General features: G+C 39.2%; 2 protein-coding genes across 3 annotated transcripts in view; one reads left to right on the top strand and one right to left on the bottom strand.

Annotated features, from left to right (window-relative positions):
- The first annotated feature begins 522 nt into the window (after positions 1-522).
- LOC105822338 (chromosome unknown open reading frame, human C6orf120) lies at positions 523-2,452 on the top strand. The gene is made up of 2 exons (XM_012659314.1): positions 523-625; positions 984-2,452. The coding sequence occupies exon 2, from the start codon at positions 1,027-1,029 to the stop codon at positions 1,600-1,602; it is 576 nt and encodes a 191-aa protein (XP_012514768.1). The 5' UTR covers positions 523-625; positions 984-1,026; the 3' UTR covers positions 1,603-2,452.
- A 79-nt stretch (positions 2,453-2,531) lies between these two features.
- Positions 2,532-17,134, bottom strand: part of PHF10 (PHD finger protein 10) — a 26,040-nt gene continuing 11,437 nt past the window's right edge. Inside the window, exons 2-11 of one of the 2 annotated variants that reach the window (XM_012659312.1) lie at positions 16,236-16,366; positions 15,605-15,688; positions 14,069-14,202; positions 13,821-13,970; positions 13,086-13,195; positions 10,998-11,151; positions 8,871-9,026; positions 4,316-4,424; positions 3,841-4,029; positions 2,532-2,723 (exon numbers count right to left, since the gene is read on the bottom strand). In XM_012659312.1, the coding sequence (XP_012514766.1) occupies positions 2,638-2,723; positions 3,841-4,029; positions 4,316-4,424; positions 8,871-9,026; positions 10,998-11,151; positions 13,086-13,195; positions 13,821-13,970; positions 14,069-14,202; positions 15,605-15,688; positions 16,236-16,366 (1,303 nt within the window). In that variant the 3' untranslated portion in view covers positions 2,532-2,637. The remainder of the gene's footprint in view (positions 2,724-3,840; positions 4,030-4,315; positions 4,425-8,870; positions 9,027-10,997; positions 11,152-13,085; positions 13,196-13,820; positions 13,971-14,068; positions 14,203-15,604; positions 15,689-16,235; positions 16,367-17,134) is intronic. The other variant, XM_012659313.1, reaches the window with a different exon arrangement.

The following is a 17,134-nucleotide window of genomic DNA, read 5'->3' as shown; positions in this document are numbered from 1 at the left end:
CCGGACCCTCCCCCGCAGCGCTGCCCGACCCCGCGCGGCCGGCCAGGCTGCCCACTGCGGACCCGACCGGGACCCGGAGTGTCTCGTGTGTGGGGGGGACGGGGACCCGGAGTGTCTCGTGTGTGGGGGGCGGGGACGGGGACCCGGAGTGTCTCGTGTGTGGGGGGCGGGGACGGGTACCGGAGTGTCTCGTGTGTGGGGGGACGAGGACCCGGGCGCTCATACAGGGGAACAGAGAACAGGTGCCAGACCCGGCGTGCCGGTAGACGCGTCCCTCACCCGCAGTCAGGTCCGCTCTCGTCGGATTCCGCCTGGGCTCCGCAAACACCGGAGGACTCCGGCCCCGCCCGCGTCCGCGTCCGTGTCCGCGTCCGCGTCGCTATGGTTACGAACCGCCCCTTGGAGGCCACGCCCCTTGGCCATTCTCGCGATGTCCAAGCTGCACCTCTATCCTCCATCTGCCTCACTTCCGTGTGGCACCTCCCTTCCGGTCGGTTCTTACCAGGCTTCTCCCTTCCGCATTGTTTCATTTCCGGGTCGCGACCTCACTTCCGCCTCCTCCGGCCGGGCCCGGGCCGGGGTCCGGATGCTCCTGGGGCCGCGCGGCGCCCTGCGGGGAGCGGTGGTGAGTCCGGGAGGCGCGATGGCGGCCGTGCCCCGCGCCTGGTGGACGCCGCGCTGTTGGGGGAGGCTCGGCGGCCCTTCCCCCCTCTCCCCTTCCCTCTCCCCTCTTCCCTTCCTTGCGTCCCCCCTCTCCCTTGCGCTCTCCTCTGCCCTGCTCCCCTTTCCTCCTCCTCTGCTCTCCTCTCCTCTGCCCTGCTGTCCCCCTCCCTGGCTGGTGGCGGGGGCCCCGGGGTGGGCCCGAAATGGATTCGCCCGGCTTGAAGACTCCCTGGGCCCGGAGACGCCCCCGGCCTGCTTGGCGGGGCGCCCGCGGAGGCAGGCGCTGTGGCTAAGCGTGTCACCTGTGGTTTTGCCCACAGAGCGCTGACAGATGAGGAAGTCCATGAGCTGAGCCCTCCAGCCATGGCCGCTCCCCGGAGGACAGCAGCTCCCTGGAGGAGAGCTCTGCTGATGCTGCTGGCATCGCAGGCCTTGTCCTTAGCGAACTGCTCTGAAGAGGAGGACGTCCCGGAAGAATGGATCCTTCTGCACGTTGTTCAGGGTCAGATAGGAGCTGGGAATTATAGTTACTTGAGGTTAAATCATGAGGGAAAGATCATTCTTAAGATGCAGAGCTTAAAAGGAGATGCAGACCTGTACGTATCCGATAGCACCCTCCATCCGAGTTTCGATGACTATGAGTTACAGTCGGTCACCTGTGGCCAGGACGTTGTTTTCATACCAGCACATTTCCAGCGCCCTGTGGGAATAGGGATCTACGGACACCCATCTCACCACGAGAGCGAGTTTGAAATGAAAGTGTATTACGATAAAACAATCGAACAGTACCCACTTGGTGAGCCTGCTTACTCCTCAGATGGCACAGACCCCGGTCAGAAGCACGCTTATGCTCCGGAAGACGCACCTCAAGAGGAGGAATCTGTTCTTTGGACAATATTAATTAGTATTTTGAAACTGGTACTTGAAATTCTTTTCTGAGTCACTTAGCATACTCTGGAGTATAATACCCCTAAGCTATGACGTTGATTGCAGTTTGCTGTGAACCTTGCTACTTTTACCTGGTTGAAGTTCTGGTTACCGTTTCTAGTTGAGGAATGGAAAAATAAAGCCATATACAGTTCTTTTTTTTTACCTCAGTTACCCCAAAACCCCTAAATTGGAAAAGCGGCAAGCACATTATTTGTTTTCGAGATCAAAACTCCTATAAAAGGAATATACACAATAAAACGTTCAAACTCCATTTTGATTGTCAGGTGATGAAAAAGATTACTGCAGTGACTTAGGTTTATTATACAAAAGAAATCAAAATAGAGCAACCTTTCATGCAGTTACACAGATCATATTAAAAGGTTGATAACATTATAATTTTATTCTAGAGATTCTAAACGAAGTTCAGTGTGTAAGTTTTCAAGAGTAACTAAAATCACTTCGGAAATGTAATGATTTATTTACACTCCCCTGAGCCGGGACTAAAGCCCCTGTAGGGCTGGTACTTTCTATCCAAACAGGATTTCCTGGCAGGCAGGTATTTACAGACTTTTTGTTCCTGTGCCAATAATTGCAATTTTAAATCCAGCTGCACCAAATCTTAATAGGCCGTTTGTCATTTTAATCTTGGGCTACCTATCAATTAAAATTTTTTAGTTATTAAATAACTTTGTAATACTGCCTATGGTAGGCCAGAAATAATGCATATTAGGAAAGTTTCATGAAAATAATAGTAACTTTTCAGGCTACTGGAGAAATAGTTAAGTATTTTTAATTAAGTTGCTAAATATTTCCACTGAATTTTTGAAGAGAGCCAAAGTACTAAGAGGTAAAAACTCTTTTGGAAGATTCTCTACTTGGAATTAGTTTCAAGGGTAAGAGTAGGTCATAACAAATCAACTGCAGATTTTAAGCCTGTATTTAAATTTCAAAATTCTTTTATTGACATAAAAATGAAAATGTAAATAAATTGGCACCAAATATTCCACTTAAATGCATATACAACATTAGGGTCAAAAACCTATTTTATCCCTCTTTGCTGTTTTTCCCCCTTCTGCCCACTTTCCTGGGTGTTGGGGGGGCTCGCTGACAACAGTCACAAATCCAGCGACCTAGGAGAAAAATTGTTAGTTAATATAAACGAAACTTTATTTTTACAGGACTGAATTATAAGCCCATTTACGCTATCCTTCCTTAGCTGTCACTAATGATGTTCCTCTCTGGAATTTGCGTTGAGAAGGGCACTAAAGAAGTTTCTTAATTTAAGGGGAAAAATGTAAACTTCCCCTGAAATAACCAATGTAATCAATGCCACGTGAGATTCAGTGTAAATTAAGGGGGTTGGGGGAGAAAGCCATGCTACACAATGTTCCGGACCTTCACAAGATTATTGTAATCTTCCTGAAATTCAAACAGTATCAAACTTCAAAAGTTTAATAAAAATCCCAACATAAAACCCATTACTGAATTTAGCTTTTTAAAGCCGCCTTCGGCTGTTTACTGGCAGTTGTGTGTCTAACAGCATTCTCTGAAGTCCTGATGTACTGTGCTGATGTAGCACTTTCAAGTTTTTAAAGCACAACGATAAACTACTACATATTTACTTGATCTGAATTACAACATAACCTTAAGTCATTATTTAAGTTGCTTGCTTCTTAATGACTCCCAGGAAACTTAGCTTTAGGCGTATATTTTATAGAGTATTATACGGTGTTAACTATGCAAATAAGTTCTAAATTTACACAATTATCTGTGTAACGTTTTAGTCCAGTTACTGTGATTTATTCGATTCTGTGTTTATTCTAAAGTTATCTGGAATTGTCATGCTGCCTCAATTTACAGAAATCTGGTTTAATATGTATAAAGACATAGCAATCATTTTGTTAAATTTCTAAATAGATGATATACAAAAATAAAATCAAAGCTTTGAAACAAATTAATGGTCTGTTACTTCAGGTTTTTCAGTAGAACACCACCAGGCTCATCTTATAAATTGAACTATACTTCTAAAACTTAGCCTAGGCATTCTGACATCTTATTTGTCCTTTAGTTGGGCTGTCTGGGGATGAATAGCTGCGTTCATGACCTGGGTGGTCACAGCTTTGGTCACATTTGAACATAAGGGTCTGCAGGCTCCTCATGTCCTCACAGTGCTTATGCAGCCTAAAGGAGATGCTGGGCAAGTCTCATCGCTCAAAGACAGTGTTCTTTCTTTTTTTCAATCTTTACCTGATGGAATAGCACCAAGGCCCACACAAAAAGTATGATAACCTCTGTCACACACATCACAGAACATCATTTCTTCTTCATGGTGGGGTTGTCCACATATAATGCATGTTTTACATTCCATACATTGCCATGGGTAGGTCTTAATCATAGAAACAAGCTCCATGGTCATATCCAGGCAAGAAGGATGGCCTAAATCAAAACCAGTATTAGTAGTATTTCACACAATTTTTATCTTACTATGGCATATAAAATACTAGTTTTCTCTAGGACTTCCCAAGAATGGCTGTTATATTTAATTGCCAAAGAGAAATGAAATACATTGTTAAAGAAAATAACATGGGCCCTGTCTATGCCGCAGAAGTTATCCTGCGTATTTGATGATTCTTTGGTTGAAGTCTAGCTCAAACTATAAATCCTAGTTTTTGAAGCAACAAATAGGGTGGTTAAAATTTTAAGAAGACATTTCAATACTCACCACTGTTATCACATTGGGAGCAGTGTATAAGTGATTCAGCCTTTCCTTTCTTGTTGGACTCCTTACCCTTCAGACAAATTCCACATATAGCATTTGGAATGACCTTTGGCTGGAAGGGTAGAAGAGGGCTATAAATTCATGCCAGAAGAGCTTACTATGGGTTCAAAAGGAATTCTGTTACTCTACTTCCTTAACTTTACTTTTGATAACTTGCTAATGTTCCCTTTATGTTCAAACCTTTCTGACAGACGTAATTTGACATTGAGTCTGCTCAGGACATAAGACAGTCTACTGACAAAAGCCTTAGATTTCATTTTAAAACTTTGTAAAGAGCATGATCTCATGTTAAGATTAAATGTAGCATTCTGTACTTCCTACATACGCAGTAAGATCTGAATAATGAACTGGAAGGAAAAACTCAACATAATGTGATGTCCCTATTAACTGGAAGAGAAAATCCAAGTCCTAAGTCACCATTACATGTAAAATAGACTTATTATAAAAGACATACTTAAGTTTTAAGCAGCTTATATGTTGATTTTGTTTAAAAATTGATGTTTTCCAAAGTTGTAAAACTAGATCTATAAAATCTAAGTTAAAAAATCAGTTTTAACATTTTTAATTGAAAGATGTCTCGTGCATACATTGTCATGTGTAAATGTTTGCAGAAAACAGTCATGTGATTATTCCCTTTGCATATCTAATAAATTAAAAGAACCTAAGCTTAGGGAAAAAAGGATTCACTATGAAATGTAAAACATAAAAGGGAAAAATACATTTTCAGAAAAATACATTTTTTCAGCAAAAAACAACTGCAGTTACTTTAATAAAACATGTTTTTTGAGTATTGCTCATCTTTCAGATTAAAAATATGCATAGTCCAATGAAAGTATTTGGACTTTAAATATATTTGGCAACACATGGAAAAGGACAAAGGGAAAAGGGTTCACTGTACCCAAAGCAACCAGAAAGGGCATCCCAACATCACAGCTGTGACCACTACAAAGTGACGTCCACTCGTGCTGTAGGAATATGTGACAGTGGCAGAGAAGAGGACACATGGGCCGAGAATGACATAGGGGCAGGAGCATGGACATAAAGACACATACACGAACTGGGGAAAGGTGGTTTTAAGTAGAACTGTTACACTTCTATTTTATTCCAGCCCATCCAAATGCATCTTGTATTTGCCTTTCCTAAGTTACTGAACCCAAGAGGAACCTAAACAAAACTCAAACTTTGTGTATATAGTATTCCAGCTTTGAAATGTCTCACTGCCACCTGCCTAACTTGTTAGGCCTAAAGAATTTGTTCTTAATTCTTCTAAGGTTTTTACTTTTTAAGTTATCTTTCTTTGCAAAAGATGACAGAGGCATTCAAAAAGAATTTTTGGCTTATTTATTTAAAAAAAGTCAACCTTATACATAAATATAATAAAAACAACTCTAAACATTCACAAATGTCTCTACAAAATAATAAATATCAAGGAAGGTAAACATAACATATAAAATTTTACTGTTAACTATTCTATATCTCCTGTATGTGTATTTTTATACCCTGCTCCCCCCAACAAAAGGATAGTGTCACACGCTTAAACCTTTTAAGTCTTGCAGTGTAGTCACCCTCTGTTGATACCGCTACATTCTAAGCATAAGGTTCTCATCGTGTGCTCCTACACCTAGACACAAGTAGCTACGAAGTGCACTTCCATGATCCAAGTTCCGGGTCAGTTATGATCAGATCTTTAGCTGCCATAATATACAGCAGAAAGCTACCTCTCGATCCACCAAAACTAAGAAATCTCTTTTGGTTATGGGACCTGTACTAAATGTAAAAGATATACTTACTTAATACTTGCAGTTGAAGTTAGATAATGGCAGAGTAAGTACTCTAATACCTTTTCACTAAAGTCAGGGAAGTAACCACACATATTAAATCATAAAAAGAGAGCTCACAGGAGATCCTTTACAAACAAAAGTCAAAAGGAATAAAATGCAAGGCTAGTCATTCACATTCTACAGCAATTCAAGTTCTATAATTATTAAAATATACATTAAACACCTACGATAAAAGGGACACCACGAAAACTCTAGGTTTCCTTCAAAGCTTAAATCATAATGTTTTGTTAAATCACTTAAAATTATTCTTGCCCAATATTCTTCATCTTGATGAAAAGAGGGAGAGATGGGAGAGGAGGGGAAGAAAGAGACAGCTTTGTAGCATTTTCTGCCGTGATGCTGCAGCTCAGTTTACAAAAATCCTTTGTGCATTCAAGCCCTGACCTCTAAGAAACCACAATATTTGCATCCAGGACTCTACACATCAGCTAGCGACTATGGGCTGTGGAGCTGGGGGAGGAGGAAAGGGAATAACGTGCAGAACCCCCTGAAGACGAGTGGGACAGAACCCTACATGTGTCCGGCACAACCAGTTCTACTCCCAACAACTGCACTGATACCAGGGTTTCACTACTGACAAGAAAAGTAAAACCATCCTCACAGTTCTCAGAATCTCAAATCAAAGGCTCATAGTACGCTTATTTTTCTGCTCGAAAACCAGCCAAACATAAGTGAGACTTTCATGGTAGCACTAATATAGTATAGATTTTAATTATACACTTATGGGCCTGAATCCTAACAATTATGCTTTAAATTTCAGGTTAATGTAACCTAAACAATACCGTCCTACAAATTAAGGGCAAGCACTAGTCAATCTTATTAAGCAAGACATCAGATACATCATCATTCTTAACTCTCATATTTTAAAACATATTTATATATATGACCTTCAGCTTGAAGTACCCTAATATTTAGGCACATCTTGGCTTATTAATACTTTTCATAGAGAGGTTAACTTTTAATAAACATGTTCACATTAATGTATTACATCTAGATACTGGTAGTTCCCATCTTTGAAATACCTGCAGTTTATTCTTTTAAGTAGTAAAAATGTACACAGATTATAAAATGTATATTTTGCATATCAGACTCCCTTGAGTACTATTAATTTATGTTAATCTATTTAATTTCTTATATACTGAAATCAATGACAGTTGAGTAGTTTTCATTTTCAGCCTGTATAAAAACATCTTTCAATGTTGTTCTTTTTCCAACCCATGATCAATCAGGCTTGCAGTTAGAAAGACCTACTGAACATTGAGGAGTCACAGGGCAGTGTGCTCTGAGCTGCCACTCCCACCTGAAGCACATACAGACCAGTAGCACACGCTCATGCACGTGGGCTGTTTCCAAGATTTAATCTTTGGAGTTCATTTGCTTTCGATTATTAAGCATTAATTTAAATCTTTAAGAAATTAGATAAGCTATATATGTAAAAACAAGTACAAAACCACACAGCTGCAGCCCGTTGAAGCCACCCTTGGAAGCCAACCCTTGCTGAATGAATCTTAAAATCTGCTTGCCTATAAAGGCATTTTCTAACAAAATATGGAATACGCTCATTTATTAGGTTGCTTTTTTTTTACTTCAAGAAAAGAAAGGTAAATGAACTGTTAGAAAGTGTTCTGGTTAGCTTGAGGGAAGCTAACAGCTCACGTCAGTATGTTCTTGTGGCTTTATTTACCACACTCGCAATTCTGACATACAACAAGGTGTTCAGCAGTTTCACTTGGCAAAACTTTCTCATCACCTTACTCTAAAACTTTCCTTCAATACACCTTCATAAGCATAATAAAAAGCATATTCTAATACATTCCAAACCAAAATAACTGTATGTTTTACTATCACCATCCAAAACATAAAATTGTACAGCTAATTCTATTCCTTTTATGATCTTCTGAAATGCCTACATGCAAGTAAGGCTACTCACTTCTCACCTCACCTTTTCTTCAAAAGAAAAGAGAGGGCAGACAGAGGGAGGAAACATTAAAAATAATGTTAATAGTTGCTGACAACCTACTACTTTACTCTGAGAATAATCAGATCAAAAAGTTAACAAGTAAGTTTTAATATCTGTCATATAATCATATAGGCTATTTGCCAAAGTTATGCTAAAAATCACCACAATGTAAATAACAGGTTTTACTATTTTCTATCCCAGAGTAGGCTGAATTTGGCAGATGGATCGCATAATCCTTAGGTTAAACCCCTGTCTTTCTTAGTGAAAGGCGCCACAGAAAGGCAACTTACTCTAGCAGTTATCCACCCGTGCTTAGCTGCTCAGCAGGTTTAGCCGTACTAGATGCTGGGATGTTTAAAATGCCAGATAATTATCATCTCTACTCCAAGGGAAGAAGTATAAAGTTCTGCCTATGAAACAATGTTTTAAAAACCCATACTTGCCTGGTTATGATATAAAAGAAAAAAAAGACTCAAATGGTACATATACAGAAAACAGAAGCTAAAAACCATAGCCAAAGTGACAGGAAAGCCCCCAGGGAACAAGCGGAACAGGAAGCAGCTGCCAGAGGGCACACCGCAGAGAACAGCAGGGGTACAGCAGGCAGAAGCTCCACACTGGTGAAGGTCAAAGTTAAACATGTCAGGGAGAGAGGCTGGTCAGTAAAGAAGCTGAGTCAGGGGCTTTTTTCTTCTACCTTGTACCCAGGAACTGATTTGGACAGTACAGAGCGTTTGGAACCATCTTTTCTCGGAGTAGCAGCTTTGTCTTTAGATTTCTGTCTTCCCTGGAAGGAATCCTCCTGGCTGTCGGGAGGGCTTTCCCCTTCGGATACATTGCCAGAGGAGCTGTCCTGGGGTTCAAAAGGCAAAAACAAGGATTCCTTGGAATTAAGACAGATTTGAGTCTGAATTCTGATAACTATGGAAAATATTCAAAAAAGAGTTTTAAAGTTTTGTCAATTTAAAAATAAAAAGATCATTCTAAATATAAGAAAACTTTTTCCAGTGAAGACTAAAATAAGTTATGTTAAAAATCATTCACCCTTCTTTTAAGGACAATATAGTATAAAGCTAACTCAACTTATATCAGTGAAGTACCTTAATCAACTTTGTTTTTTGACTTCAATCAACAAAAATAGAGTTATCTACTTCATCTATTATTATGCCATACAGCTTCAATATCATTTTTCATGTCACAAGGGAGGTATCTTGTTTCACACAAAAACATATTGTCACAAATAAGTGTGGGTGTTTTCACTGAGTAATACAGGTCATTAGGAAAGTCCTTCAAGCACACATTTGTGTTTTCATAACGTTAAACTATGCAAGGTCAATGCCCCAACTATTTATAACACATCCGACATATTTTACATGTTCAAGGTTTAAGATCTCAATATCTAACCATTTAATTCTTCATTTTACAATTTAAAAGTTTCTAATTAGAATAACAATTTTGTGTTCATATAAATTATAAAATTATAAATGAAAAAATTAGGTTATCCATAGCCACTCTAAGACCATGACTATAAACATGAATGTATTGCCTTTATCGTTTTTCTGGGTGTGTGTTTCTATACACACAGACAGACTCCCTCTTACACACACCCTCACCTATATAATGCGCCCTCATTTTTTAAAACACAAAATTGAATTACACTCTGTGTGTGCGCATGTGTGTGTTTTAGTATTTTTTAAAGTGTTACATGTGTTTTCTTATGATCATTAAATATTCTTTGAATATCACCCACTGTGGACATTAAGATTTATTCCTAATTTCCATTTAATACTATAAACACTCAAATGGACATTTTTTTCTAATTAAATTTTGTCAGCATCTCATTAAGTCCTTAAGATAAATTCTATTAGTGTAGTAGATGTGCTAAGTCAAATTCTGTGAAAGTTAAAATTCCTGGTATGCTGTCAAAATGCTTTCCCAAAGTATTGGATTAATTTGCACTCTTCCTAGCAGTGAGAGAGGAAGTCAGCTTCAGCACCCTCAAAACCATAGCCTCCCCTCTTTTAGCAACATGACAGAAAAGTGGGACCACCGCTTTAATACCTGAATAGCATCGTATTTTACATAACCCAATTTAGTAAGTACATTTTTGAAGCTGTTCATGACAAGGAAATATTATGCCCATTCAATGGCAGCACACTCTCAAGTTCAGGTTGGCTACAGTGGAAAGTTTAAAATGGTCAGTTACTTAAAACACAATGCTAAAGAAACCCAAAACCCTGTGTCACCAGCAGGATCAAAACCCAATACCATCATTGGGCTTTTGTTCTCCTTCATGTCCACAAAGTACACCAACTGCCCACTGCCTTGCAACTGCATTTTGCTACCAAAAAATGTCATATAGGCAAACCTGACCAACAGAACAACTTATTAGTCAGCATGTTTGCCTGTAGAAGTCTAAGATTAATTAAGCAACAGGAACGCAAGTTAATGGATTCACTCAAATCTAGAAAAATACAATCCTCTGTGGTAACAGATCAAAGTCTGTTTTGTTCAATATTTTAAGCTAAATAGACGGCAAGCTGAATAAAGACTGTAAACTAACGCTCCTAACCTTTCCCAGTGTGCACACGATAACTACAGAGGGGAGATTTTAAATACAGAACTTACCAAAGGCCATGCACTGCTTGTTTATATCAACACACACAATAAAGAACTTTTCTTGATGAAAGCTTTCTGGAAATTATATGCAACTGTCCTTTTTCAAACAGAGGTGGTGACACGAGTCCAATTCAACATTCCAGGAAAGCAACCAGCAAGAGTTCAAGGGAAGGGAATGCTTCCTAGCAAAGACAAACGTTCTCACCGAAGCGCCTTTACTTTTCCGTTTCTCGTCACCGCGACCATCTTCCACGTCGTCTGAATCGCCATCGCTGTCTAGAGCAGGCAGCTCGGGATCCAGAGGGGGCTCGTACAGGGCTGTGTTCAGCGGCAAATACCGCAGCTCATCTGGTGAGTACCTAGGTGCAGACACTATTTTCAGTTTTCCTTTATTATTAAATATGAATAGACTAAACTCTGACTACGAAGGTAGCCTCGATCTTCTCAATTAACCCCAAATACTTTTGAAAAATGATTAGAGATAATTAATTTTCCATTTTGGTCATAAAGTGGGGATAAGTAATAAATAAAAAGGCTAAACACTTTTTCACTAGATTGAACGCATAAAATAGCATTTGACTATTACCATCTAAAGATAATGCCTCTCCTCTTTACTCTCAACCCAAAAAAGAAAAAAATAGATAAAATGTCAGCAGATAAGGGTGCAACTGTAGCAATACAGAACAGTGCGCAAGAGCCAGGGCCCAGGCCTGCCGCCCCACCTCCGTCCCCAGTGGCTGCTGCCCCCGCGCTGGCAGCCAGTCCCTCACTCGCAGCACAGGTCTAACAACAGAGTGCACCTCACAGAGCCCCAGTGTGGATTAAGTAAGTTGATGCCTGTAAATTGCAACAGTGCATCGTACGTGATATTACCTAACATATAATTTAAGAAACAAAATTTTCAGTAACAAATTATTTTGAACGAATCTGGAAAGTGTGTATCCTAACGCATTCTATCAATTCTGTCTGAAACCAGAGACTGGCAACCCCTCCCCTAGTCAGACAGTGCCTCACCTCCATTCTCAGCCTCGGGAGAGCCCCTATTCAGGAAGGGACCCTGGATCAGGGTCTCCCTCAACTAAGACAGCACCCCAAAAAGCAAAGGGGTTGGTACACAGTTAATAATTTGCTGATGCCAAAACAAAAAAATTTAAAAATAAAAATTTCTGCCCACGTCTTAAATCTGACTTTCGAATGGTATGATTCTACACTTTAAATTCTGTTCTTTAAAGCACCGGTCCCCAACCTTTTTGGCACCAGGGACTGGTTTCATGGAAGACAATTTTCCCACAGGCCAGGGTGGGAGCCGGGGGATGGTTCAAGTGCATTACATTTATCATGCACTTTATTTCTATTATTGTTACATTATAATATATACTGAAATAATTACACAACTCACCATAATGCAGAATCAGTGGGAGCCCTGAGCTTGCTTTCCTTCAACTAATGCCCCCACTGATCTGACAGGAGGTGGAGCTCAGGCGGTGATGTGAGTGATGGGGAGCGGCTGTGAATCTGTAAACACAGACGAAACTTCGCTCGCTTGCCCTTGCTCACCTCCTGTTGTGCGGCCCGGCTCCTGAGAGGCCGTGGACCAGTAACGGTCCAAGGCCCAGGGGTTGGGGACCACAGCTCTAAAGAACAGTCTCTGTTTGAAAGAACACATGGTTCCAGAGTAAGGTTTAAAGCTGAAGTAAAAGCTGAGGTTTTGAAACAAAATGAACCTGTTAGCCCTGTGTTTTCAGTTACATTCAGGTTGGGATAGGAGAAAAGCAGCATTTTGGGTCCACATACGGGGAGCAGCAGCCGGGGCAGGTCAGCAATGTGGCTGGAGCGCCAGGTGCCTGTTCCCGCCCCAGCAGCCTCTCTGCTCCTCCAGTCATCTCTGCAGCTCAAGTGCTTCTCAAACTCTCATCTGCACGTGAATTGTGGAATCATCTGTTAAAATGCAGGCTCTGAGTCAGCAGGTCTGGGGCTGAGCCAGAGATTCTGCATTTCCAGCAAGCTTTGGAGTGGTGCTAGCACTGCTGGACACAGACATACTCTGAGCAGGGAGGGGCGGAGACCTCCAGACGTGGGCAGCCCAAGCTTCACCCCTAGATGTTCCAATTCTGGTTGAAGGGTGCTGTGCACCAAGGACCAGAGAAGACGAGGAGTATCGACACAAATCCAGAACAACATCTTATGGCATAATGATATTTACAGATGCAGAATCTGTTAGGAGGCAAGTACGAGTGGCTCTGAAACCCCTTACCAATAGCTGATACCAAGAGTAACTAAAACTACTGAATACCTCTTGTAATATTCCTGGAACTGTCCGGGGATGAGAGCCACTGGGTAAGAACTGACCTTTGTTCGCTCTGTCGGCAAAACTTTGTACTTCCCTCGAGGCACCTGGATAACCTATGTTAACAGAGAGAAAAACACAAAACTGATAGTGTGAGAGGAACCAAGCCTTTAGGACAAGAATCCCCACGTGCTCCCCAATGCACACCAACCCCCCCAAAAATGCTAGAAATTTAAGAGACACTGGGAGCTGTAACCTGAGGGCAGTTGGTGTTTTCAGTTCTGCGATAGTTTTACCACCTGTTCACTACGAGCATAATTTCTGAGGAAAGGTGGTGTATCTCTTGCTCACCACTTAACAGCAGTATAACCTAGGAAGCTTACATGACCTCTCTGTAGCTCAATTTCCTCATCTATGAAATGGAAATACTAGTTCCAACCTCACGCGGTTAATAATATGGAAATCTCTTAAAACACCCTTTGAGACACAGAGAATGTATGATATGTAGCTATTATTAGTCTCATTCAGTAGAATATCAACCATAAAGCAAAAGGCATCTCACAGAAAAAAAAGAAGTAAATTGAGTATTATTAGGCACATCATTAAAAATAGTATCTTAAGTTCTGGGGAGGAAAAGAATACATAGGTGGTACAAAAACAATAATGAAGGAGGTAATGAGCATTCTGCAAATAGCAAGTAATAAGCTAGGTTCAGGGACTACTACATTTAAGTCATCCTACATGTGTTTGCAAGTCAAAATAAGCTCTTCTTTCTTCCATGCGTTCCCGGTTTAAATTGCTGTTAAATTCAGCTGCTTTTTTGGCAGCTTTCTTAATATACTCAGGCACTTTGCTGGCTTCAACTTTCTGAGTATTCTGTTGTTGCATTTGCTGAAAGAAAAACATTACAGTCGGAAATCATATACAAGTTTGTAAAATTTCATTCTCTCCCACCCAAATGACACATGCTAGTCACCTCGGTTACTTACAGAATACTCTTTATAATGGTCTGTGATTCGCTGACGTTCTTTTTCTTGTAGGATAACAGAATATTCAGCATGTTTGGCTGGATATTCTTTTATCATTAAATCTATCACTTCATCACTGCGCAATGCTGTTAAACCTATGTTAGGCAAAAAAAGTAAAAAGCTCTTTTAAGGCTAAGTGAACAAAATACTCTTCAAAATTGGCTTCTCTTTAAACTTCTCCACATTTAAAAGGTTTTCTAATAGTCAAAGCAAAATATTTGAATACATTTGAAAATAATAAAACTTAGTATTCCTAATATAAAGTCAAGGAATTAAAAGATTATCTTGAAAGGCAAATAAATCAATTTTTCAACCAAACAAACTTTTTTTTAAGATTCTACATTCTATAAACATATATCCCTTTACTTAGAAACTGTTAAATAATGATGTATACTAACTACTAACAAGTAATACAGAAAATTAGATGAGTCAAAAAAAATTATTTTTCAATGTATTACAGTTTCTAGTCTTCAAATTCCATATACTAGAAATATCAGTCAATTCAAATTTCACCAAAATCAGCAGCACATTGTAGAGATGATTTTCAAAATAGTGTCAGATTTCACCAATTGCTGAAATGAACTCCCACGAATTTATATTATATAAAAAGTATCCATATTGTATTAAAATTCTTATGAAAGTAAAAAGCACAGAGATAATTATACAGAACTAAAAACTGAACAAAACTTGCCTTTTTTTTTTTTTTAAAGACAGGGTCTTGCTATGTTGCCCAGGCTGGAGTACAGTGCTATTCACAGGTGCGATCACAGTGCACTTACAGCCCTGAACTCCTGCACTCCAGTGATTCTCCTGTCTCAGCCTCCCAAGTAGCTGAGACAACAAGCGTGAACCACTAAGCCCAATGAAAGATCCATAACTTTTAAAACCTACTCTACAAATTTTGCACACAACACAAACACTTTGACAACTCTGTCAACTCTACTGGAAAATTATACTCTGTTATAGAATACAGGTAGTCCTTGACTTATGATGGGGTTACATCTGATAAGCCCATCATAAGTTGAAACTATCATAAATCAAAAATGAATTTAATACACCTAAACCTACCAAACATCATAGCTCAGCCTAGCCGGCTTTAATTGTTCTCAGAACACTTACATTGGCCTACGGTTGGGCAAAATCATCTAACACAAAGCCTATTTTATAATAAAGTGTGGAGTATCTCATGTAATGTGTTAAATGAAAAACAGAATGGTTGTATAGATATTCGAAGTATGGTTTCTACTGAATATGCATTACTTTCACACCACTGTCAAGTAGAAAAATCATAAGGCGAACCATTGCAAGTTGGGAACCATCTGTATAAGTGTCTTTCTCCTTTGCATTTTAACAATAATCAAAAATGAAGTAAATATTTTAGCATTTAAATAGTTCATTTTAATTTTATAAAATTATTTTAGGAAGGAGATAAATACTTATACAATATCATGTCATAAAAGATCAGCTTGAAAAATGTACATTATAAGTTGTTATTACCTAGAGTACATTGAGTTTCTGTAATGACATTTAACTCTCTTAGGTAGAGTTTCTCCTTGTGAGACAAATCTCGTCGCTCTAAATCTCCAAAAAAAAGAACAAAAGGCTATTAAAAATAATAAAACGGTATGCATTTGTAAAACCTTGAAAAGCTTAAAAATTTTGATTTTTAGTACCTCATATTACATATTCCAAAAGTTATTTAAAAGACTACATAAAAATCTTATAAATTCAGAAATAAAAATCAGAATAAAATTGAAAATAGAATAATCCAAAACAAGAAGGTAACATAAATAACTATATTAAATTATTCATCAGGAATAGCCTTTCTCATATTCAAATATGGCTTATATAGCTGATAAACTCTTCACTATAAAATGATTTTTTCTAAAATTTTCACCAGGAAATTCACCTTTCTCATTTTGCTTTTAAATCAGTTTATGAGCCATAAGAATATTTCAACAGTGGAAAGAGATGCTGAATGACAGTAGTAAATGAAAATCAGTGAGCAAAAGAACATAAAATATAAATGATCCACATACAAGAATTCAGAAGTCGACAGTCTATCGTAAAGAATTATTATTAGTTAAAAGTTAGCCTTAATCTGTTACATAAACTAAGACTTAAGTACCTGGATATTTCCGTTTAAAGGAGGTCACACCCAAATATTCACTGACTTGTTCTTGAAGCATATAGTATTCTCCTGTTTCATCAGGTGGCCATTTGTACTCTATCAAATTTTCTGCTGGATAGTAACTAAAGCTAAGCACAGAAATATATATTATACCTTAAGTGTGGTTTTTATTAAATTTTAATGACTTTTATTTTTGAGGATATTTTGAAAGCTATTTTACGTATTTAAATCCTTTGCTATGACGCGATTTCGTGTGTAGCAAAGAAAACTACAACACAAGTAGAAGGAAGAAAAATAATCATCAAGAATATCAAATCAAAGAAGTACATTGAAAATAAAATTTTCTATACACCAGGAAGTACCAAGACTCACAACTGCTAGTAACAAAGGCATTTTTTACTTAAGAGACCTATGAGGCCAAAGCAAGGTGATGGTATCAGCTCTGAATTCTTTCTCTTAGGCTTAACACACATAGCCAGTATTTCATCCACCCAAAGTATAAAGTAATCAGCTTCTATATCTTGTCTGCTCTTCAGTGAGTTACAAACTGCTGAAAAAACAGAACTCGAAAAACATATTTCTTGATGAAATGGACCATAAACCATAATTGTGTGTTCTCCTACACTTCACAAACCCAGAAGCAAAGAATGGACCTAGTTTGACAGTTTCAGTGTACTGCAGTCAACCTCTACCCTGAATAGTGAAGAGTATAGATTTTAGGATCTGGGCCAATTCAACCTCTAAATTAGAAGCAGGTATGTAACATTATTTTATGCATTTAAAAAGTAACCGAGGCCTGGTGCAGTGGCTCACACCTATAATCCTAGCACTCTGGGAGGCCGAGGCGGGAGGATTGCTTGAGCTCAGGAGTTCGAGACCAGCCTGAGCAAGAACGA

The sequence above is a fragment of the Propithecus coquereli genome, unplaced genomic scaffold, assembly GCF_000956105.1.
Source record: "Propithecus coquereli isolate 6110/MARCELLA unplaced genomic scaffold, Pcoq_1.0 Scaffold602, whole genome shotgun sequence".
Classification (NCBI taxonomy): Eukaryota; Metazoa; Chordata; class Mammalia; order Primates; family Indriidae; genus Propithecus; species Propithecus coquereli.
Note: the sequence above shows the minus strand (reverse complement) of the source record. Positions and strands in the feature narration are given on the sequence as shown.